The 20541-nt window shown below is 34.1% G+C and overlaps 5 protein-coding genes across 14 annotated transcripts; 4 read left to right on the top strand and 1 right to left on the bottom strand.

Moving 5' to 3' along the window:
- Window positions 1-509: 509 nt before the first annotated feature.
- Window positions 510-1656, top strand: LOC123208050. The gene is made up of 2 exons (XM_044625519.1): window positions 510-702; window positions 1140-1656. Exons 1-2 carry the CDS (start codon window positions 695-697, stop codon window positions 1483-1485), a joined length of 354 nt encoding a protein of 117 aa, XP_044481454.1. The 5' UTR covers window positions 510-694; the 3' UTR covers window positions 1486-1656.
- Window positions 1657-2763: 1107 nt separating this feature from the next.
- LOC123208045 (protein YELLOW LEAF 1, choloroplastic-like) lies at window positions 2764-5286 on the top strand. 4 transcript variants are annotated; one of them, XM_044625512.1, is made up of 5 exons: window positions 2764-2919; window positions 3356-3441; window positions 3894-4051; window positions 4751-4808; window positions 4901-5286. In XM_044625512.1, the coding sequence occupies exons 2-5, from the start codon at window positions 3390-3392 to the stop codon at window positions 5086-5088; spliced, it is 456 nt and encodes a 151-aa protein (XP_044481447.1). In that variant the 5' UTR covers window positions 2764-2919; window positions 3356-3389; the 3' UTR covers window positions 5089-5286. The 4 variants fall into 4 exon arrangements, with proteins under 4 accessions (XP_044481447.1, XP_044481445.1, XP_044481446.1 ...); XM_044625510.1 differs by having other exon boundaries at window positions 3888-4051; XM_044625511.1 differs by having other exon boundaries at window positions 2785-3052; window positions 3888-4051.
- A 1413-nt stretch (window positions 5287-6699) lies between these two features.
- On the top strand, window positions 6700-9531 carry LOC123208039 (calcineurin B-like protein 3). Of its 5 annotated transcripts, XM_044625500.1 has the most exons (11): window positions 6780-6931; window positions 7271-7349; window positions 7443-7597; window positions 7921-8003; window positions 8186-8245; window positions 8346-8454; window positions 8662-8714; window positions 8820-8900; window positions 9008-9120; window positions 9229-9297; window positions 9435-9531. In XM_044625500.1, exons 3-10 carry the CDS (start codon window positions 7474-7476, stop codon window positions 9284-9286), a joined length of 681 nt encoding a protein of 226 aa, XP_044481435.1. In that variant the 5' UTR covers window positions 6780-6931; window positions 7271-7349; window positions 7443-7473; the 3' UTR covers window positions 9287-9297; window positions 9435-9531. The 5 variants fall into 5 exon arrangements, with proteins under 5 accessions (XP_044481436.1, XP_044481438.1, XP_044481434.1 ...); XM_044625501.1 differs by lacking the exon at window positions 6780-6931 and adding an exon at window positions 6700-6762 and having other exon boundaries at window positions 9229-9531; XM_044625503.1 differs by lacking the exon at window positions 7921-8003 and adding an exon at window positions 8043-8080 and having other exon boundaries at window positions 6779-6931; window positions 9229-9531.
- A 1535-nt stretch (window positions 9532-11066) lies between these two features.
- LOC123208049 (heat shock protein 81-1-like) lies at window positions 11067-14294 on the bottom strand. The gene is made up of 3 exons (XM_044625518.1): window positions 14034-14294; window positions 13240-13381; window positions 11067-13106 (listed from the first exon to the last, which is right to left on the bottom strand). The coding sequence occupies exons 1-3, from the start codon at window positions 14157-14159 to the stop codon at window positions 11275-11277; spliced, it is 2100 nt and encodes a 699-aa protein (XP_044481453.1). The 5' UTR covers window positions 14160-14294; the 3' UTR covers window positions 11067-11274.
- A 2010-nt stretch (window positions 14295-16304) lies between these two features.
- On the top strand, window positions 16305-20133 carry LOC123208048 (peptidyl-prolyl cis-trans isomerase FKBP16-1, chloroplastic-like). 3 transcript variants are annotated; one of them, XM_044625515.1, is made up of 8 exons: window positions 16305-16444; window positions 17319-17516; window positions 17654-17688; window positions 18688-18781; window positions 18895-18955; window positions 19337-19382; window positions 19561-19631; window positions 19880-20133. In XM_044625515.1, the coding sequence occupies exons 1-8, from the start codon at window positions 16386-16388 to the stop codon at window positions 19955-19957; spliced, it is 642 nt and encodes a 213-aa protein (XP_044481450.1). In that variant the 5' UTR covers window positions 16305-16385; the 3' UTR covers window positions 19958-20133. The 3 variants fall into 3 exon arrangements, with proteins under 3 accessions (XP_044481450.1, XP_044481451.1, XP_044481452.1); XM_044625516.1 differs by having other exon boundaries at window positions 16320-16444; window positions 17322-17516; XM_044625517.1 differs by lacking the exon at window positions 16305-16444 and adding an exon at window positions 16551-17016.
- Window positions 20134-20541: the final 408 nt, after the last annotated feature.

Raw genomic sequence — 20541 nt, 5'->3', positions numbered from 1 at the left:
ATAAATAATCACAGAAAATCAGTTTTTCATAAAACGAGACTTGTTTGGACTTGACCAGCATCAAGTCCTACCTTGATCATGATTGAAAATTAATATAAGATTAAAGGTTGAATTCAATTCGAATTGTTCAAACTTTATTTTGAGCTTGAATCACTAGTCAAGAATGAAAACATGTTGAATTTAAAATGACTTGAATTAAATTCAAATTAACTCATCAATATTGAATAAACTCTTTTTAATTCAAATCGATACTAAACTACCCTTGTTTGGACTCGATCAACATTGAATCCAGCCATGACTATGTTTGAAAATAACATGAGAATTGAAACTATTAGTTTACTCATACTATTTATAGTCATGACAAGTCAGCAAGGACATTTGTCTCATCCATATTTTATTCATAAATTATGAAAAAAAAAAAAAAAGAATGGCTGAAATTTGTTGATAGGTGTCTGTCTCCACATATTTAGAACTGCAAACTGTTATGGATTTCTTTGACATATCTAAGTTTGAGTGATTTTTGTAATTCTATTGAATTTTTGCCCTCTGCAAAGGTTCCAACATACATATTCTTTTTCATATTCAGGTTCAGGGCTAGCTCTTATTTCCCTTTGCATTCTTGTACTCTACGATATTAGAAAGCAAGAAACAGGCATAGAGATTCATTTCTGCCTGCAATTTCTGCACTTGGAGAATGATGAGGTAATCCTCCAACTTTTTGTTGTTCTCGACCCAGATCGGAATGTTTAAACTGATTTCAGCCATTGAACCAGAAACCATCTTGTTGGCTTCACTTCATGTTGTTTCATAGTATTGTTATAATTTTTATTTGATATATTTTAATTAGACGTGAAACTCAAATCTACGTTTGTTTGAAGGGTGACAAATTTGTCATATGTAAAATTTTAATTATATTGCTAACACCATATTAACATTACCAATTTAAACTAGTCGATCGAAGATCAAGATCCAATTCAGATCTAAAAACATTAGATTAAGAACATATGTATATACTATATATCCTATAAACCAGAAAATCAGTATGTTAACATGATCATATATGATATTATGATCCTCTAAAGACATAAATCTTGACATATTCTGCATGAAATCTTTACGTCTTGTAATGTTTTTTACAGCCAAGCTTTGAACACACAAAGCATCATGAACGAGCGTGAGGCTCAGGCTCAGCAATCACCTGGCGGAATTGCCATAGCTCTTAAGAAGACAGCTCCACAAATATCAGTTCCATCGATGAACTTGGAGGATATCAAGAGACAAAGACAATCATCCTTCCACGGCTCACCTCGCTCGCACAGGGACCTCACAAAGTCTTCGAGTACACGGTGCCTTTGCTCGCCCACCACCCACGTCGGCTCTTTCCGATGCCGCCTCCATAGAGCGCCTGGAATGCCTAGAGGAGGTTCAGTTGGCTCCAATCTTTCCCTACTTGGAGCCAGCAAAACAAGCCTAGCTCATGATTGATTAATTCCGGTTCATTGATTTTTAAATTACTATATAATTTGATTGTGTGGTGTGTCTGTGTGTGTGGTGATTGCTGATAAGTTACATGAACATTAGAGAGCAGGTGGAATCTGTCAGTGATGATCTTGTACTGTTTGCCAATGGTGCTTCCATTGTTCATTGTTGTTGTCACTTTACATGTCAAGCATGTTAAAGGGAGATTAAGAACCTTTGGTTATTTCATCTTATTTATGTGTATATTAAAGTTAGATCCAAATCGAGTTAGTTAAGTCGAACTGGTGTTTGAATTGCACTAAACTAAATTTGAACTAGAGCTTTAATTTGATAGTTTAACTCGAATTTCTTTTCGACAATATTATTTATTCTGTTAGTAATAATATTTATTTGTCAATGCATATAACTATTCAAGCTATCAATAACCTTTGATCAATTTGAATAAGTTTGAGCTTGAATTCAAACTTTAACTATCATATAAGATTCGAACTGAAGTATAATTAATCTATATTTAAACTAGATTTGTATTAAATTCAACCCTATTACTAATTTTTTTGTGACCATGACGGTTGTCATATTCATGGTTGTGACATGGTTGATGACAGTTTGTGAAATGTAATAGGGATTTTAAATTGTACAATCTTGTTAGTGATGAAAGTAATCGATTAAAACAAAACTCTTAATGGTTTTGTAATTAATATGATAATTAAGTGACGATCAGTCATTCCAATGACACATTTCCTCCCATTTTGTGAGACGCAAAATAATATTTTAATTTTTTTATTAATTAAAATTTTGTGTAAAAAAATGTTTATTTATGTCATCGACGGATGAGAAAGTATATTTAGCTCAAACCTTAGATGGGGAAATTTCTTTATTGTTTGTATTTTTTTTTAAATCCAAAAAAGTCTTTTGAGATCAATTTAAATATAAAAAAATTGGTTTGAGATTGATTTGAATAAAATACAACTAATTAAAATCAATTTGAATTCAAAAGAGCTAATTTGAAAATAATTTAAATTCAAAAATATTAACTCAAAATTAATACAATATCAAATAAGTTAAAATTCAAATTTAATTAATTTATAAAAATAAATACAATCTTTAATTTTAATTTAATTTGTTCGATTGGAGCTCAAATTTAGGTCCAAATAGCCAATGAGTCCAACCCTATTACAATGACATAATTATTTTATTTTAGATTACATATAATTTGTCCAAGTAAAACTTTTATAGACGTCGTCGTTAAGTAATAATCAAAACGGTGTCGTTTGATTACACCTGCCATATCAAAACGCATTCGTTTTCGACCTGTCATCACATCGCACCTTATCAGCCGGTCGTCGTCTTCATCGCCTTGTTGGCACAATAAACTCCAAAACAGCTAGCTCCAGAATATATTCCCATTCCCGTGTGACCCGAGTGTCATTACTCACAAAGGTACGGTCTTTATCTCTTTCTGGTTTGTTTTGGGTTCGTTTTACCCTGTTTGTTTCCCGAGAAAAGGCCACAAATTGACGGAAATTCGAACTTTTTGGTTTCCACGTCTTTTGCAATCCAAGAAACACAAAAAGTATATCCCAATTTCAGTCCAATCTGTCGTTTATGTGATTTTGGTGGAGAAGCTATTTTTTTGTTTGTTCTGGAATTAATCATTCTATGTTGATTACTGTTTTTCTTTAATAAAAAATTATGATTAGGGTTTGATTTTATATTATTTGCGTTGTTCAATTGAGGGTTTTGATTCAATGATTGATAAAAATTATTTCTTCTTTTAATGGGTTTGGCTGTAAATCCAATTTTTAAACTTGAGTAATTTGGTTGAAATATATCATTTTGTTCAACAAATCATGATTTTATTTGAACTTGTTTTCAGGTGATCATCTCCATCACATTCCATCACATTCAAGATGCATGTGTTGAATTCAGCTTGTATTGCCACATCACCTTTGTTGATTCCAGGTAGATTTTTGTGTGTGAATGTGTATATATAGATAGATACATACATACATACATAGATGGAATATTTTTGTGTGTGTTTATGTGGATGGATGTGATCGACAGACTCATAGATGGATAGATAGATAGGTGAAGAGAGATTACACTCTTGTATTTTTGTTCTTTGCAACATATTTATATTTGTTCATTAGCGTTGCAAGAATGTACAGTAAATTACTGGGCAGATTGTGAGTTGGGAATTTTTATAACACTGTGTCAATGTGTGTTTAGGTGGTACTTTTGGCCACAAAGATTCGATGATATTTTTTATTGCATTTTTATTTTTTGAGAAATTGATATTTATGTTGAAATAGAACAGAAGAATGGAATTTCTGCATGACACATCCAAACACAGCTTTTTGTTTATGTGCAGTGTTGACAACATTATTTATTGTTTTGTGGTTCATGAGATTCAGGGAATTGGTGTAAAGAGCAAGTTAATCTTTCTAAATGTCGTCCGGCAAGGATTTCTGCACAATTTCAACCTGCCGTTGCTCCAGTTGGGTTTGGCTTGCAGTTACAACCTATTAATAAAAGAAGAATACGGTCTGCTGTAGCATATGCTTCTGCTTCGGTAGGTTCTATTTGTTACTTCTACTTTAATGTCCTTTTTCTGTTACCTAAGTTGATAGATTTTGTTTCTTAAGCCGAAATTGTTATGGATCAAATAATTCTTCAGACTTTCCTTGTTTAAACTAGAATTTGGATTATTGGAAGTTGGTTTGTTTTGTTAGTTGTCAGTCAGTATTAAGGTTGCAGATAATTCAGAAATATGATCTTTTGCACTAGTTGCTTTAATGTGTCAGTCTATTAACAAAGACTAGGGGGGCTTCAATATGAACCTAGCTTGGGACCGGCTTGAGCTTCTATCAAGGCTATAATGCCCAACTCGAGCTCATGCATGTTCGAGTTAGTGCACAGTGTCATTAGAGCGCCACAGGTGGGGTGAACAATATTGTTGAAACAGTGTCAATAGATGAAAGAACGAGTTGATTTTGAGCCGAGTTGTTGAGTTAGAGCTACAGTTTAAAATCGACTTGTTTGAATACGAGTTGTTGATATGATTTGAGTTAGCTTGGATCGAATCTACCCTTGACAAAAGTGGGTTAGAAAATGGAGAACTATAGCTACTAATATTGCTCCTCCAAAAGTAGCTGACGAATGGAAATTAAAAGAATTGTATAAAACAAGCTTTGCAAGAAGTAAGAGTTGGTGTAGAAACTAGTTGAAGGTTGATCTCAAGGTCTTGATTTCTTTTTCCTCATTATTGCAGGGGCAGACACAAACCGTAACCAAGCAGGCGCCAACGATAACGATCACCAACGCTCCTGGTAATAGCTATTATTCTTTCAAAAGTTTTAGTATTTTATCAGTTTTTTTTTTTCCCAGTTATCCTAATTGGTATTGGTAAACTGATTTTCAGCATCACCGAAACTGGATGATGGTGGGACTGGATTTCCACCCCGAGATGATGATGGTGGTGGGGGTGGTGGAGGTGGTGGTGGAGGCAATTGGTCAGGGGGATTCTTTCTCTTTGGCTTTCTTGCTTTTTTAGGGTTTTTAAAGGATAAAGAAAGCGAGGAGAATTACCAGGACAATCGCAGGAGATAAGAAAAGGTTTATAAATTTTGAAACTTAATTCAGGCTACAGATTTAGTTTCTGATGCTGTATTCTTTCATGACATTAACAATTACGTCTACTACATGACAAAGTTAGTCCTTGGAATTGACTTTTCTACTTATCGTTCTTCAATAAAAATTGAGAGTTGGTGTTCATGCCTAGAAAATTTTTCTAGCATGTAATTTTAATGCGGTTGTTTTCTTCATACCTCAACCAGTAGTGCTCCAAAATAATTATCAAGCAAATTATTGTACCCACAGCTGGGAATGAATCTGATTCGAGCTGTTTTAGCTTGGATTGTTGTTTGGCTTGAACTCTTTTGCCCTGTAGCATCGGCGTTGGCCTCTGCCAGCTATTCTTCGTTTTTGTTTTTACTATTTTTGTTTGGATTCAAATGATTCTTTTTCTTATATAATGATATTGTTTCGTGGTGAAGTTTCGTTAGCATTCCCATAGAAGTTTCACTTCTATTGACAACTATGTTGGAACTTTTCTGAAGTTCCTAAATTAGAGCTTGTTCAAGCAGACTATGTGATTAATGTAACCAAAGGATAATCAATATTATTAGAGAAATAAGTAAGTCCGATACAAATTGAGTTGTTAAATTAAAATTTTAATTCAAATTTAATTTGTTTGAGTTAAATGTAGATTGAAGCTAGAACTGGTTTTGTTTGAATTTGCCCTTCCTTTTATTATGTTTTGTCACTTGAGCTGAGATGAGAAACATAGAAACGAACAGCCTCGACACGGTTACAAAATCCGCCCCGTGAATACGGCGTCGTATCTGCTTCAAAATCAGGATCAAGGCCAAGGTCAAATCCGTCTCCATCGTCCATCAACGTCCATGCTTTCTTTTCTTCATTAACAAGGGAATCAAATAAATACAAAATTGTTTTCTTAACGTCAAAGGATTTATCCCACCCAAAATATCTCTTTTCATACATTTTTACTTCGTTTTATTTATCTAATTATAAATTATTAATATTATTTATTTTAAAAATAAAATCATCATAATATTAAAAATAAACTTAAAATTTATTTTTTTACTTTACTAAATTCTAAAAATTAACTATTTCTCTTATAAACCAAATTTAAAAAAATGACATTTTTCTTCTAGAGTTTATTTTTAAACTTCAATGTTATCTCTAGTCTTATTGTTAGCAGTCTCTTTCTCCTAAAGTTTTCTCTTTCTTCGATGATTTCTCTCTTTTTACTTAGACATCTAATCAACATTGAATGAAGTTGGGGAAGACGAAGATTTCGTCTTCATCTCCCTATCTTAATTTGATGTTGATCAAACATTCAAGTGAGAGGAGAAAGATTACAAAGGGAGAGACCATCGACAATGGAGTTAGAGATGAAGTTAGAGTTTAAAAACTAAACCTTAGAAGAAAAATGTCATTTTTTAAAACTTGACTTATGAGGGAAATAGTTATTTTTTAGGGTTTGAAGGAAAAAAATAAAATTTTAAGGGGTTAGAGTTTCGTTAACTTTAATCATCTATGAGATTTTCAAAGTTAAAGATGACAACTTTATAAAGGAGAACACTTTGGGTGGGAAATAGTCCTTTGGCCTTTTTTTAAATTTTTATTAATTAATTTTTTTCCATAATTTCCACTCTGTCCTCATCAGTTGCCATGCGGCCCTTGCCTCTCTATATAAAGGTAACGAATAACTCCAGACCATCTGTTTGTTTCTCGAGAAACAGAAAGAAAAATTCTCTTTAAACGACAATTTCTCCTCCTTTTCACGGAAACCGAGCGGATCGCTACGCTCTTCTCGGTTGTCTATTCCTTCTTATTGCTAGATCTGTTCGCTTGTTTATCTGCTTTGGTTAGTTTCGTTCGCTAATTTTTTGGATCTTCGGTCGATTTTTTTCTTCGTTAATTTACTGAAATTTTGTTTTGTAGTGATTGATTGGTATATTTGGCTGAAACAGCTGGTGATAATTGTTGAAAGGAACAAACTTCATTCTTGAATCATTTGTGTATTTTCGGGTTTTAGTTATTAATAGATATATACTGAGTCGGTTCTGCTACTGATTTTGAGTATCTATTTGTCTTTTTTCGTATGTTTGTAGTATGTGCTGACAAAATTGTGTTGGATTTTGATGCTCTGAATACGTTTTTGTGTGGGGCAGTGATGGATTATTGGTTTAATTTGTGAATGCAGATAAAGTGTTGAGACTTACAGGTTTAAAGAAATTTAGGGAGTTGGTTTTGGGTGAGGCGAAGCAGGAAATGATTAAAAGGTTCTTCTGTTCTCATTATAAATAGGAATCCATTAATTTATTGTAGATTTTATAATAAGTGTTACTTATTTGTTTTTTTAAATATTTGTATAGGTATGGAGTGTTTTGATGTGCAGAAACTATCATGTTGCAGTGCATAGATGGATTTAAGCATGTATGTGCTTCCCTGTTGCGGTGTTGTGATCTTGATTTGTACAAACAGTCAAGAGGCCTTGAAGATCCTGAAGTTCTAGCTAGAGAGACAGTGTGTATGCCACCAACTTTTTTTCTTCAATGAGACTATACGAATAAGTATTAATGATAATATATCACCGTATGATTTGATATACTTATTATAAGTGTACATAGTATTACTCATTTTTCTCTGTCTATAACATTATGAGAATGTGTTTTATCCTTTGTTTGGTAGTGTATATTGTTTGACTTTGTGTATTTTAAACAAGGTTTAGGACACAAACATGTAAATATATCACAAATGAGCTATTAACATATTAAACATGTTCAATTGCACCAATTGTCCACTGTTTTGTTCTCATTAGTAAAGATTGTTTTTCTGCTCACATGGATGCAGTTAGTGTAAGTGAAATCGAGGCACTTTATGAACTGTTTAAGAAGATCAGCAGTGCTGTGATTGATGATGGGTTGATTAACAAGGTTTGTTTGATTCTTAATATGACTTTTGTTTTATGTTAGGGCTTGAAAATCTTTGTAGTCAACTTTCTTCATGTATGGTTAGTGACTCTTTCTACATAGATTTCTTTACTCACACAGATGATAATTTTCCCATTATCTATCTTGTAGATTTTTGAATTTGTACCTATATTACCCTGTTACAGGAGGAGTTCCAGTTAGCGTTATTCAAGACAAACAAAAAGGAGAGTTTGTTTGCTGATCGGGTACTTTTGATTTTGATCTCATCACTTATGTTGAACATGCGTTAATAAAGTTCCGGAACTTCCTGTGTTTCACTGTAATCTTATTCCTAATTGATTGCAGGTTTTTGACTTGTTTGATACAAAACACAACGGGATACTAGGTTTTGAAGAGTTTGCTCGTGCTCTGTCTGTTTTCCATCCAAATGCCCCTATTGATGATAAAATTGAGTGTACGTTCAGAATCAATCAATAATTTTCTCATTGTAATTTTTTTAAGGTTTTGAGGCGTAATGGTAACTTGGTAGGCATGAAACTCATATATATGAAAATTGAGCACTTAGTAGGACATTCATTTCTAAATTTGATATGTCATTGTCCAATTATATGTTTGTTGGTATTTTTTGTTTCTCTGTTAACTGTTTGATATCACAATGCAGTTTCGTTTCAACTGTATGATCTCAAGCAGCAAGGTTTTATTGAGAGGCAGGAGGTAAATACAGCTTCACCATCTCCATTGTCCATTATCAATAGATTTTTCTTATTTTCCTTGTAGAAAATTCAGCTTTTTTTTAAAATTTATTTTTCTCTCAAAAAGGTGAAGCAAATGGTAGTAGCTACACTTGCTGAATCTGGTATGAACCTTTCAGATGATGTTATAGAAAGTATTATCGACAAGGTAGGTGTGCATCTCTACTTGATTTCAATTTTTTTGAGTTCTTGATAACTCTACTGTGCTAAGTATGGATCAGATTTAAATTATTAAATTTTAAGCTTTGTTTACAGACCTTTGAAGAAGCAGATACAAAACATGACGGGAAGATCGACAAAGAAGAGTGGAGAAGCCTTGTTTTACGACATCCATCCCTTCTGAAGAATATGACCCTTCAATATCTCAAGTGAGTTGTTCATTAGTCCGTGTGTGTGCTCATTGCATCTAGTGAAATACTGATAGAAGTTTTTGGCAAATGGGGAATAATAATGTATCTTTCTTTTTTCTTGAGCAGGGACATCACGACAACGTTTCCAAGTTTTGTGTTCCATTCGCGAGTTGAGGATACCTGAATGCCGTCAAGGTCAAAATTTGATGTTTAATTATGTTTTATTTATGGCTGTCTCATAAGTGCAAGAGCCTTTGAGAGAGTTTGTGCATTGTATTGGTTGTTTTTTTTTTTTTTTTTATTGATTTTCGATTGCACGTATTAATTTTCAGATACAAGTATTTTGTTTCCTTCTGGGTGTTTGGGGTTTCAACGGACTAATGCACATTCAAGATTGTTTTGTTGAGATTATTTGACATTTTGGGTTCATTTAAACTTTATTAAGGTATGGACATCGAACTCCTTTTCTGTGTCATAAAATTCGGACCAACTAGTCAAACTGGTTCAATTGGGACTTGGTGATCAGTTTGGTTCGGTTGAGATTTAAAGTTTATTTAGTTATTGGATTGGATGGACTTGCGGTTAAGCATTAGTTTGGATCGACCTGTTGGGTTGTGCTTCAACTATTAGATCAATTTGATTAAATTGTCATATAAAATTTTACAATTGCAAGAATGATTATACATTTTTTTTATCATTTGGTAGTAGGGTTGGATACAGGCTGAACCAAGTTTAAATAGGTTTCAATTCATTTTCGATGAGCTCAAGCTTGAGCTCACCGAATTTGTTAAACACATATTCGTGTTAGGTTTATTTCATAATTTTAGTGTTCGGGCTCGTGTGTTTTGACTTGGGCTCGCATTTCAAGTTCAAAAGTTCAGTTTCAGGCTCATATTTTAAAGAATAAATGATGTCATTTATTCTAAATTAAATTTTTTTTTTCATTTGAGTAAGTGGCTCTCGAGCCAAGCTTGGCTCGCTCAACCCATGTTCATGTTCGAGTTCGTGTTTGTTTTTTTGCTTAAAATTTAGACTCGCGTTTGTATTCGAGTTTGTTTAAAAGAAGCTTGGTTTGGGCTCATCCAAACAAAACTCATTTCAAGCGTAAATAAGTTTGCTTTGAATCTAGCCTTATTTGATAGAGAGTATGTATTATATACCACTTATCACAATTTTACTTGGATTGTTGATGTTTATTTAAATCTGATTGGATAAAGATACGCATAATTTGGTTAAAGTTGTAAAACAAAACTGAATCGCTTAAAAATTATAGTTTAGTTTGTTCTAGTTTAGATTACATTTTGTACCAAAAATATGTATTGTATTATATGATATATTTATTATTTTATATTAATTTGATATATTTTATAATATGTATCATTTTTTACATGTATCATATCATAAAATATATATAATACATCGTAGAATATTGATAATTATAATTTAAATTATAATCTAAATCATATTAAACCGTATTTTTTCAGTTAAGTTTGATATGAAATCTAAAATAGTTTATTTTTATTTAAAAAAATTTTAAACTATTTTTTCAAAAAAGTTCTTAAATCATATTAAACCTAATCTTGATCAACCCTTTCTATTAGAGGTTGGATCCCTCAAAACTTGGACCAATTGCTCGGCCGATTTGGTATATGATCAGGACTGGACATGAAAACCAAGATTCAACATCGTAAATTCAAATCATAATCATAAATCTAAACAATAATTTCAAGTTATACACTCAAAATAAATTATTTTTAATTCAATTTCATCTCACCAAAATTGACCTCAATTTGTATCCACTTATGATAACACCAACTCCACTTAAAATCGAACCAACTCTAATTGTTTCCCATTTTTCCGGCAAAACCTAATTTTGTAATAACCCCTTCAAAACAACGTGCCATAAATGGCTTGGCTCTATCGTGCCCAGATCGAAAACAGGAGAAAAAGCGAAAAGGCAAACATACGAAAAGCTAACTCCATTAAAAGTAAACAATATAATAATAATCAGTGACGGTGGACTTGGCACTTTCAAAAAACCCAAAAAAAAAAGAAAAAAACCAAAACCCCCTCACATAGAAAGAGGCTTAAACAGTACCATAACACAACTAAAAACTAAATGACAAGACTACTGGCATATAGAGGAAACAAAAAAAAATTAGAAGCTGCAGCTTAGTCGACTTCCTCCATCTTGCTGCCCTCCGCATCATCAGCTGCTTCCTCCAGTGGGGGCATGTCAGCATCTTCGGCAGCATCTTCATCAATGCTCAGCCCAAGTTTCAGCATTCTGTGGATTCTGTTTCCAAAGGTGTTCGGATCATCAAGGCTGAATCCGGAAGTGAGAAGGGCAGTCTCGAAAAGAAGAAGAACAAGGTCCTTCACAGATTTGTCATTCTTGTCCGCATCTGCCCTCTTCCTCAGCTCCTCCATGATGGGGTTCTCCGGGTTGATCTCCATCGTCTTCTTGCTGGACATGTATCCTGCCATGCTGTTATCCCTCAACGCCTGAGCCTTCATTATCCTTTCCATGTTGGCTGTCCACCCATACTCACCGGTCACCAAACAGCAGGGAGAGTCAACAACACGGTCAGAAACGACAACCTTCTCAACACGGTCAGCCAAAACATCCTTGATCACCTTGCACAGACCCTCAAACTTCTCCTTCAAAGTTTCCTTCTTTTTCTTCTCGTCTTCAGTCTCATCAAGCTTCAAACCTTCTTTGGTTGCAGAGACAAGCTTCTTGCCCTCAAATTCCTTGAGTTGACCTATAGCATACTCATCAATGGCATCAACCATGAAAAGCACTTCATAACCCTTCTTCCTCAGTTTCTCAAGGAATGGGGAGTTCTCCACGGCCTTCTTGCTCTCACCGGTGATGTAATAGATGTCATTCTGGCCCTCCTTCATTCTGGTCACGTAATCTTTCAAGCTTGTCATCTCATCACCACTCTTGGTAGAATGGTATCTAAGCAATTCGGCAAGCTTGGTCTTGTTCGTGGAATCCTCATGGATACCGAGCTTGAGGTTTTTAGAGAAGGCCTCATAGAACTTGTTGTAGTCTTCCTTGTTCTCAGCAATCTCAAAGAAAAGCTCTATGCACTTCTTCACCAAATTCTTTCGGATGACCTTGAGGATCTTGTTCTGTTGAAGCGTTTCTCTTGAGATGTTGAGAGGAAGATCCTCGGAGTCAACAATACCCTTCACGAAGCTAAGGTACTCAGGGATCAACTCCTCGCAGTTGTCCATGATAAAGACACGACGGACATAGAGCTTAATATTGTTGGGCTTCTTTCTTGTGTCAAATAGATCAAAGGGTGCCCTCTTGGGAACAAAGAGGATAGCCTTGAACTCAAGTTGACCTTCAACTGAGAAGTGTTTCACAGCCAAGTGCTCCTCCCAGTCATTGGTCAGACTCTTGTAGAAAGCAGCATACTCTTCCTTTGTGATTTCCTCGGGCTTCCTCATCCAGATTGGCTTCTGCTTGTTCACCAGAGACCACTCATGGGACACCTCCTTGATCTTTTTCTTCTTTTTCTCTTCTTTCTCCTTTTCCTCATCCACATCCTCAACCTTACCCTCCTCATCCTTCTTTTCTTCCTCATCTTCATCATCAGAAATTTCCTTCTCAGTTGTCTTCTCAATCCAAAGAGAAATTGGGTAACTAATGAATTCAGAGTGTTTCTTGATGAGATCCTTCAATCTGCGCTCCTCTAGGTACTCAAGCTGGTCCTCCTTAAGGTGGAGGGTAATCTTAGTACCACGGCCAAGAGGCTCACCGGAGGTGTCTCTGGTAACAGTGAATGATCCTCCAGCTTGGGATTCCCAGACGTATTGTTCATCATCATTGTGCTTGGAAGTGACAATAACCTTCTCTGCAACTAAGTAAGCCGAGTAGAAACCAACACCAAATTGACCAATCATACTGACATCAGCACCAGCAGCCAATGCCTCCATAAACTCCTTGGTTCCGGACCTTGCAATGGTGCCAAGATTGTTGACCAAATCTTAAAGCAACCCAAAAATTTAAAAAAAAAAACTGTTAACACTTGTTCAAAGAGATAAACAAAACCATTCTGAAACCCACTGACATTATGAAATCACCATGTACGATAACTAACATAGAAAAAATTTACTCACCAGCCTTGGTCATGCCAATACCACTGTCAATAATGGACAGTGTGTTGTTAGCCTTGTCTGGAACAATGTGGATGAACAGCTCTGGCTGAGCATCAAGCTTGCTCTTGTCAGTCAAGCTTTCAAATCTGATCTTGTCCAGAGCCTGATACAGATATAACACATTGAGGAAACAAACGCAAAACCAATAACCCAATATCCTATAAATCAGAACCAAATCAACACAATATATTCTTAACAATTACAGAACCTATAAAAATCCTTAATACAAGTGCAACCCATCAAAATTGTCAACATACGAAACAACAACAAATCATAGTTTAAGTAATCACTACAACAAAATACGGCTAGACAATTTCTCGAGTTTAGCAAAATGAGCAGAAATTATTATCTAAATCATTTCTCACCACTTCCCCTTCTTGTTCATTTGCTTTCAAATTCAAATAATCTTATCGTGTCAAAACAATACAGATATTACAGACATAGAAATTAAAATTAAAATTAAAAGCGCGCACTTTTCACTCAAACACGTTAATTTTTTCTACGCATGAACATAGAACTACATTTCACACCTTAAAAATGACATGTCATTCTTTCAATGATTAAAAAATACGTCATCCTTTTGAATTCATATAATCTTATCGTGTTAGTTCCACTGAACCAAATCTATTGTTAAAATTAAAAAAAAAATGCACTATGACAATACATTTCGCTCAAACACGTTAGTTTATACACATGAACATAAAACCACATCTTAAACCTAAAAAAAGACAATCGTAGAGAGAAGAGTTACTTACATCGGAGGCGTTACTGATGAGCTCACGAAGAAAGATCTCCTTGTTACTGTAAAAGGTGTTGATGATCAAACTCAGCAGCTGGTTGATCTCCGCCTGAAAAGCAAACGTCTCTGTCTCAGCAGCCATCTCAACAGAAACCAGCCGACTTATCGTTCACTCTTCGAATACACTTCCGATTAAAACACCAGAATCTCTTTAGCCACAGCGCGTCAGAGGAACCGATTGAAGACTGACCAAGGACCTTGAAGTTAAGATGAGAAAATGCGCATTATATAGAAGGGTTTGCTAGGGTTTCTAGATCCTTCTATTCAATTTGAATTTCGCGTTTGATAAAATTACCGAGTCAGCAGACGGGCGTTGTGTAACTGCCGTGTGGCTTGCGACACGTGTAGATGGCGAGTGTTTGTGGGGTTCTGTTCAATCCTGTTTGTCTGTGACTTTGATACGTCTGGCCTCCAGAGGATGTTCCGTTTCGGTTCAATATCTCTGCATTCGTTGCCCCATGGAAACGCAACGTTTGGTGATAAAATTTGGACAATTCCGCTGTAGTCCATTGAGTTTGGTTAAATTTTGTTTGTCCCTATTGACTTTAAACTTTATCAAACTCTCACTTCTCATAGAGGCTTTTAGTCTCCGACCGGGTTTTGATCCAATAAAGGACCGGTCTAGGTCTATTCTTGTTCGATCAATTCAATTAATAATTAGATCAAAACATCAAAACTCTTGATATAATATAAGATAACAAGGTTACAACAAATCAAATAAAGTTTAAAATAATATGTAATTAAACAAAATTGTGGTACAATAGTATAATAGATATCTTTATCGAATCGTAATAATTACAAATAAATTACAAAATTCATGTTGAAAATACCCATGAATTGTTTGTTTCAATTGCAAATTGAATTGGTCCAATAGTAATATTAATCTAAAATTTGACCTAAATCAAACTGATTATCAAATCTCAGTTGATTCTTATTTTAAAACACATCTTTATTTAAGAAAAAAAAAAAAAAGATAAAAGGATAGTATTGTTATTTTAACAAAATGTCACTTGACACAAATAATATTTTAAAAATGAGTAATGTTATGTGTATTTATTTTTGAGTATATATATATAATATATCATCGTATGATTGACTTTTACTTGAGGGCAAATGACTATTTCCCACTCAAGTTTTTGCTTAATTTTAAAATTATATCCACAATAGTTAAAAAAACCCAAACATCTACCTATGACCTAATTATTGTTAAATTTTTCTGTTAAAAATAATGGTAAAATCATCATTTTACTGTTAATATTAAAAAGATATAAAATTTATTATATTTTTTCTTTAGGTTTTAAAAGCTAACAATTTTACCCTTACTTAAAGTTTTCAAATTTTGAAAAGTACTATTTCCCCTCAAACTTAGGATTTTTATATATTTTAAATTGCAACCACTCCAAGAACTTTCAAAAATAGTAGTTTCACTCATATTCTTGAATTTTACTTTTTGACATTCTCCTTCACCTGAGCCACCGGTAGACATTGGTGTAACGAAGAGAGTCTCTTTATTGCATCACTTTTTTTTGTCGATTCAGGGGAAGGAGGAGGTCAAAGAAGATGCAGGCAGGAATGTCAGAAGAGGGTGAAACTATTGTTTTTGAAAGTTTTGGGGGGTGATTACGATTTGAAAAATATGAAACCCTGAGTTTGAGGGAGAAATATTATTTTTTAAAATTTGAAAAATTTAAACAGAGATAAAATTGTTAATTTTTAAAACTTAATAAAAAAATATTATGATATTTATATTTTTTTAATATTAATAGTAAAAAGACGATTTTATCTTTATCTCCAATAGAAAAATTTAACAATAGTTTGATCATAGATGAGTAAGTGTTTGAGTCTTTCAACTATTACAGATAAAATTTTGAGATTAAGCTAAAACTTGGATAGAAAATAGTTCTTTATGCTTTACTTTATCTTTAGTTTAAAATCAATCAGTTACTTGATAATATACATAAAATATATATTTATTTGTATACTTAAAATAAATACATATAGTTTTATTGTTTAAAATTAAAAGCAAGTTAAATAGCATTGACTAGACTCAATCTCAAGTTAGGCTACCTTTGATCAAACTCGATTCGTCTAAACCGAACACTGAGCTGAGCACAAACCAGCACGAATTGTGTCCAATCATACTAGCTATATTTGTTTTCACAATTGGAGGGCACTGATGCAATTTCAAAAGTGTTAACAATAGTATTGTTCACATACTATCCCCTCCATTTCATAACATAATCCAACCATTAGCCAATGAAATTATCCATTTGTACCAACGTCTAGGAGCCTGAACATTCGGTTGCTCATGGAAACTCTTCCATTCCAGGCATCATTACGGTTCTCTTGTGCTTCAATATTTACAAGGTATCCTCTACTTCATTTCCAGTTTCTTCATGTTGGTTTTTTGTGCGTGTAGAATTGTGTAAGCTGTATACCATATTTTTGGAACTTGTTTTGTCGGAACCTTCGTATGATACTTGTGTTGAAACGGTGATTACTGATGGGTATAAATAAGCTGACGTATTATGATGTGATTGATTTATCAAATTGGTTATGATAGACCTCTGATTGAGAGGGCGCACAAATGTAAGCCTGGGTTAAGGAACGTGAGAACACACTTTGATATTCAGTCTGCACAGCTCAGTAGTGAATGAGTTAGAAAAGTTAATTATGGAAAAGAATAAGAAAGGGGTGTGTGAAAAGTGGGAGTGGGGATTTTGTTTTGTTGGCTTGGTGCTAGGGAGTTCTCTGGCTTCTCGAATTGTCGAAACTATTTATCTTTTCATTTCAGTTTTGTTCACCATACTCATCTGGACATAGCAGTGAATGTAAATAGGGAATTATCCTGCTGAGTTGGTAAACAGAAACCAGATAATTCTCTATCAATTGTCCTCTGTTGTGTGCTTTTCTTTTGCTGTGTCAGGCTGAAAGTGCAGGTGGGATCTTATCAGTTTACTTTATCGTTTTGTTTGTATTTGTTGTATTCATCCGTTTGTACATAAAGTATTATTGTTGTATAATGTCAATAACTCTTGAACATAAATGTTGTTATGATTGAATGTAGTGCTAGTATAATTGTGGCGGAACAGATTTGGCTTCTATTTTTCTTGCAAATTGCTGAATGACCCCTTGAGATTTGTTTATGTGGCAATTTGATGATAACATTCGAGCATGATAAAATTCCTGTTTTTTCATTGCTGCGTTAATGATTGTGCTTTTCTTTTTTGCACAAAATCAGTAGCATAAATAACAAGCAGCGACGCCTTGATGTTTTAAAAAAGAGCATGCATGACAGATTCTCTACACTATCTGTGAAAAGATTGCAGAGGAGGTTGCTTTTGCAGTTTATTGGATACAATTCTGCACTAATTGGAGTAAATAAGCATCCTGTTTTTGCTGCACCATTGCCTGAGATGAAGGAACCTGAAGTAATTCGGTATGTGATAGCTTTCGTTTGCTTTTCTTGTTTTGGTTGCTGTCAATAATGGAAAAGGAGGATTTTATGGGAAACTTCATTGGTACTTTCTCTAATTACTTACATGTAATTGTTATTTGGTGTTTTGAAGTGTCCAGGACATTAAAGCTCGCCAATGGAGTAAAATTTCAAGGTGCAATTTCTTCAAATGATCATAATAGATAGGGTTAACATAATTCAAATCTATTCATATATGATAAGAGTTCGAGTGAATTGTTTTGATATATCAGCGTTTAATCAACGATTGTGTTAGAGCCAAGGATTTAAGGTGACTTGCAGGAGAACAGATTAAGGAAACAGTTGACACACAAGAGTAGTTATGAAAGCTTAGGCAGTTATGAATAGTTATGAAACCATGGAAACATGGATAGTTATGGCAGTTATGAAAATATGGAAATATGGAAAGAATAAGAGTCGGATTGAGGAAGAATAGGAGTAAGGAAACATGGAATATGACAAAAGCATGCATGAGCAGTTTGAAAATGAGCAGTCATAAAAGAGAGATTGAGGAAGGAGAGAAGGGGGAATAAATTGGGTTTTGTTTGGGTAGCCGTTGGCTGATTGATAGAGATAGCTAGCATCTTGAAAGCCTGTGGAAGTGGAGAGAGTCTAGCCTCTTGAATGCTAGACATGAGTAGAGTCCTTTTCTGTATTAAATTTTGGGTATTCTGCATTTCTTGTTTTTCGTTTCTGTGGTTGGTTTCAATTTTGTGTTGGCTGAGTGTGTGGATTCCTTTGGTTATTGACTGAATATTGGCTGGTTGCCTAACAGATTGAATTAGTATTATCTAGTTTTCATATTGCTCCCAGAAAATTACTTTTTGACAAGAAGTAATTGTTTATCCATGATTGTTTTAGAGATGATATCATTGGACTTATTGCTCTTTATCCAAGGTTTTATCTGAAGCATAAAAATGTGTTTATGGAAGCCAAAGTGATTTAAGAAAGATTTTGTTTGTTAGAATTTAAGTCCTTGTCTGATAAGATAGAGCATGCTATGCATTATACAGTTGCTTCAATTTCAAGCATCATAAGGTTGTCTTTTTGTCCGCTGGAGTCTTTAATTTCTTGACCTTCTATGTTATTCTGTATCATATTCTCTGACTTGCTTCTTTACTGTTTCAATTCCCAGATATTGTTGAAGGCAAAGGACCAGAAGCTAGAGAAGGGGATTTGGTTGAAGTCAATTATGTATGCCGGCGCTCAAATGGATATTTTGTTCATAGGTAAAGCTATACTCATGTTTGTGGTTTTAATGGAACTAGTTTAGAGAATGTCTCTCTTTATTATGGTTTTTTGCTTCTACATGGTCACATTTACAAACTGTGTTTGATTGTAGCACGGTGGATCAATTCAGCGGTGAAAGTGCTCCTGTCATACTTCCATTAGATGAGAATAAGGTTAGTTCTTGCTTACATTGAAAACTAGTTGAGCTTAAGAGTCATATGACCGCCACTTGATTTCATTATGGGTGAATTTGATTCGAGCCACGCTGAGCGGTTTAAGCTTGGATCGGAGTCATAATATTGAGTTTGAGTTCATTTAAGCTAGTGCACAATATTACTATAAGGTCATTGGTGGGGTGAATAGTATTATCAGTGGGATAAACAATCTTACTGAATGAAAAAACGAGTTGATCTCAAACTAATTTGCCGAATTGAAATTCTAACTTAAAATTGATTTGTTTAAATGGAATTGTGGATTCGATTCAAGCTAGCTTGGTTCTGATCCAACCTAGTTTTGATATTATCATTTCATAATTAAGTTGCACAATTTGACAGATAATAAAGGGTCTTAAGGAGGTTTTGCTTGGCATGAAGGTTGGAGGTACGTATCGAGCCTTCTGACTACAACATTCACTTTTAACATGGTTACTAAGTCCTTCAGGAGCCAAGTTATCGGTTTATTGTTTAGCATTTTTCCAATTGGTCTTGTCAAGGATTATGTTTCTTTTGCCACTTGCTACTACAATGAATTAATCAAAGGACTTGCATTTCTTTTGCAGGAAAAAGAAGAGCATTGATACCACCTTCTGTGGGATATGTTAATGCGAACTTAAATCCTATCCCTGAGGAGGTTTCACTCTTATTTAACTCTTTTTGCTTTCTTCATTTTTGTTTCTTTTTTCCCTGGGACATCTCTCCCCAGGGTTGCATTTAAGCTGAGACGGGTATTGTTTGGCTGGAGCTCAGTTCAATTATGTTTATACAAAACTTGAGCTCAACGAGTTTAAGAGTTGCAGGCTTGAACTGTTGCTTTAATTGAGAGATTGCAATTAAACCTTGTAAATAATATATCTGTCTCCACTGCTATGTTTTTCGCAGTTTGGCCCCCGGCGCAGTCTTTTGTCCCATGCAAATGAGCCTCTTATATTCGAGGTGCAACTGCTGAAAGTACTATAATTCAATTTACATTCATGCATCCGAATTTGTTGATAAAGACTGATTTCTTTGTAACATTTGATTAAATTTATCGTACTCTCCCCGATCAAATGAACAATCTTGTTGGTTCTTACATAAGATTTGTATTCAAGACATATTTTTAAGTAGTGGTGATAGAGGTCATATGAATTTAGTAAGTGTGGATGTTTATAGAGATTTATGGTGGTAGTGGAAAGATTAAATCAATAAGCCTAATCTAATACACAACTAATTAATTAATTTACGAGTTTTTAAACTTTTAAAACACGTTTTAAGTTTTAAAGTTTAAAAATAAAATCATAATAAATTATATCCAATCAGATATCATGATAGTTGGTTGAGTTATTGAATTAAGATGTTAAAAAATGCATTACAATTATTTTGCGAGTCTTTTTTAAGTGATGGTGGGTAAGAGTTTCAAGATTGAGCTAAGGTTAGTGTTCAACTTAAACAAAGCAAACTCAAACTGGGGTAGCGTTGGCTTAACTTTGAGTGAATCTCCAACAAATTCATCTTCTTAACTTCTTTTTTGTCATTTCCAGTAACCATTCTTCTTTGATACTTTT

Source organism: Mangifera indica, unplaced genomic scaffold (assembly GCF_011075055.1).
Source record: "Mangifera indica cultivar Alphonso unplaced genomic scaffold, CATAS_Mindica_2.1 Un_0131, whole genome shotgun sequence".
In the NCBI taxonomy this organism is placed as follows: Eukaryota; Viridiplantae; Streptophyta; class Magnoliopsida; order Sapindales; family Anacardiaceae; genus Mangifera; species Mangifera indica.
The sequence above is the reverse complement of the archived record's forward strand: the minus strand, read 5'-3'. Positions and strand labels throughout refer to the sequence as shown.

Coding starts and splice junctions, on each gene's coding strand:
- LOC123208045 (XM_044625510.1), top strand. CDS start 3,390: ATGCATGTGTTGAATTCAGCTTGTATTGCCACATCACCTTTGTTGATT. Junction 4,052..4,750: donor TAGCATATGCTTCTGCTTCG/GTAGGTTCTATT, acceptor TCATTATTGCAG/GGGCAGACACAAACCGTAAC. Junction 4,809..4,900: donor AACGATCACCAACGCTCCTG/GTAATAGCTATT, acceptor ACTGATTTTCAG/CATCACCGAAACTGGATGAT.
- LOC123208039 (XM_044625501.1), top strand. CDS start 7,474: ATGTTGCAGTGCATAGATGGATTTAAGCATGTATGTGCTTCCCTGTTG. Junction 8,246..8,345: donor AGAGTTTGTTTGCTGATCGG/GTACTTTTGATT, acceptor AATTGATTGCAG/GTTTTTGACTTGTTTGATAC. Junction 8,455..8,661: donor TATTGATGATAAAATTGAGT/GTACGTTCAGAA, acceptor ATCACAATGCAG/TTTCGTTTCAACTGTATGAT.
- LOC123208049 (XM_044625518.1), bottom strand. CDS start 14,159: ATGGCTGCTGAGACAGAGACGTTTGCTTTTCAGGCGGAGATCAACCAG. Junction 13,382..14,033: donor TCATCAGTAACGCCTCCGAT/GTAAGTAACTCT, acceptor TATCTGTATCAG/GCTCTGGACAAGATCAGATT. Junction 13,107..13,239: donor TATTGGCATGACCAAGGCTG/GTGAGTAAATTT, acceptor GGTTGCTTTAAG/ATTTGGTCAACAATCTTGGC.
- LOC123208048 (XM_044625515.1), top strand. CDS start 16,386: ATGGAAACTCTTCCATTCCAGGCATCATTACGGTTCTCTTGTGCTTCA. Junction 16,445..17,318: donor TGTGCTTCAATATTTACAAG/GTATCCTCTACT, acceptor GCACAAAATCAG/TAGCATAAATAACAAGCAGC. Junction 17,689..18,687: donor CAATGGAGTAAAATTTCAAG/GTGCAATTTCTT, acceptor TTCAATTCCCAG/ATATTGTTGAAGGCAAAGGA.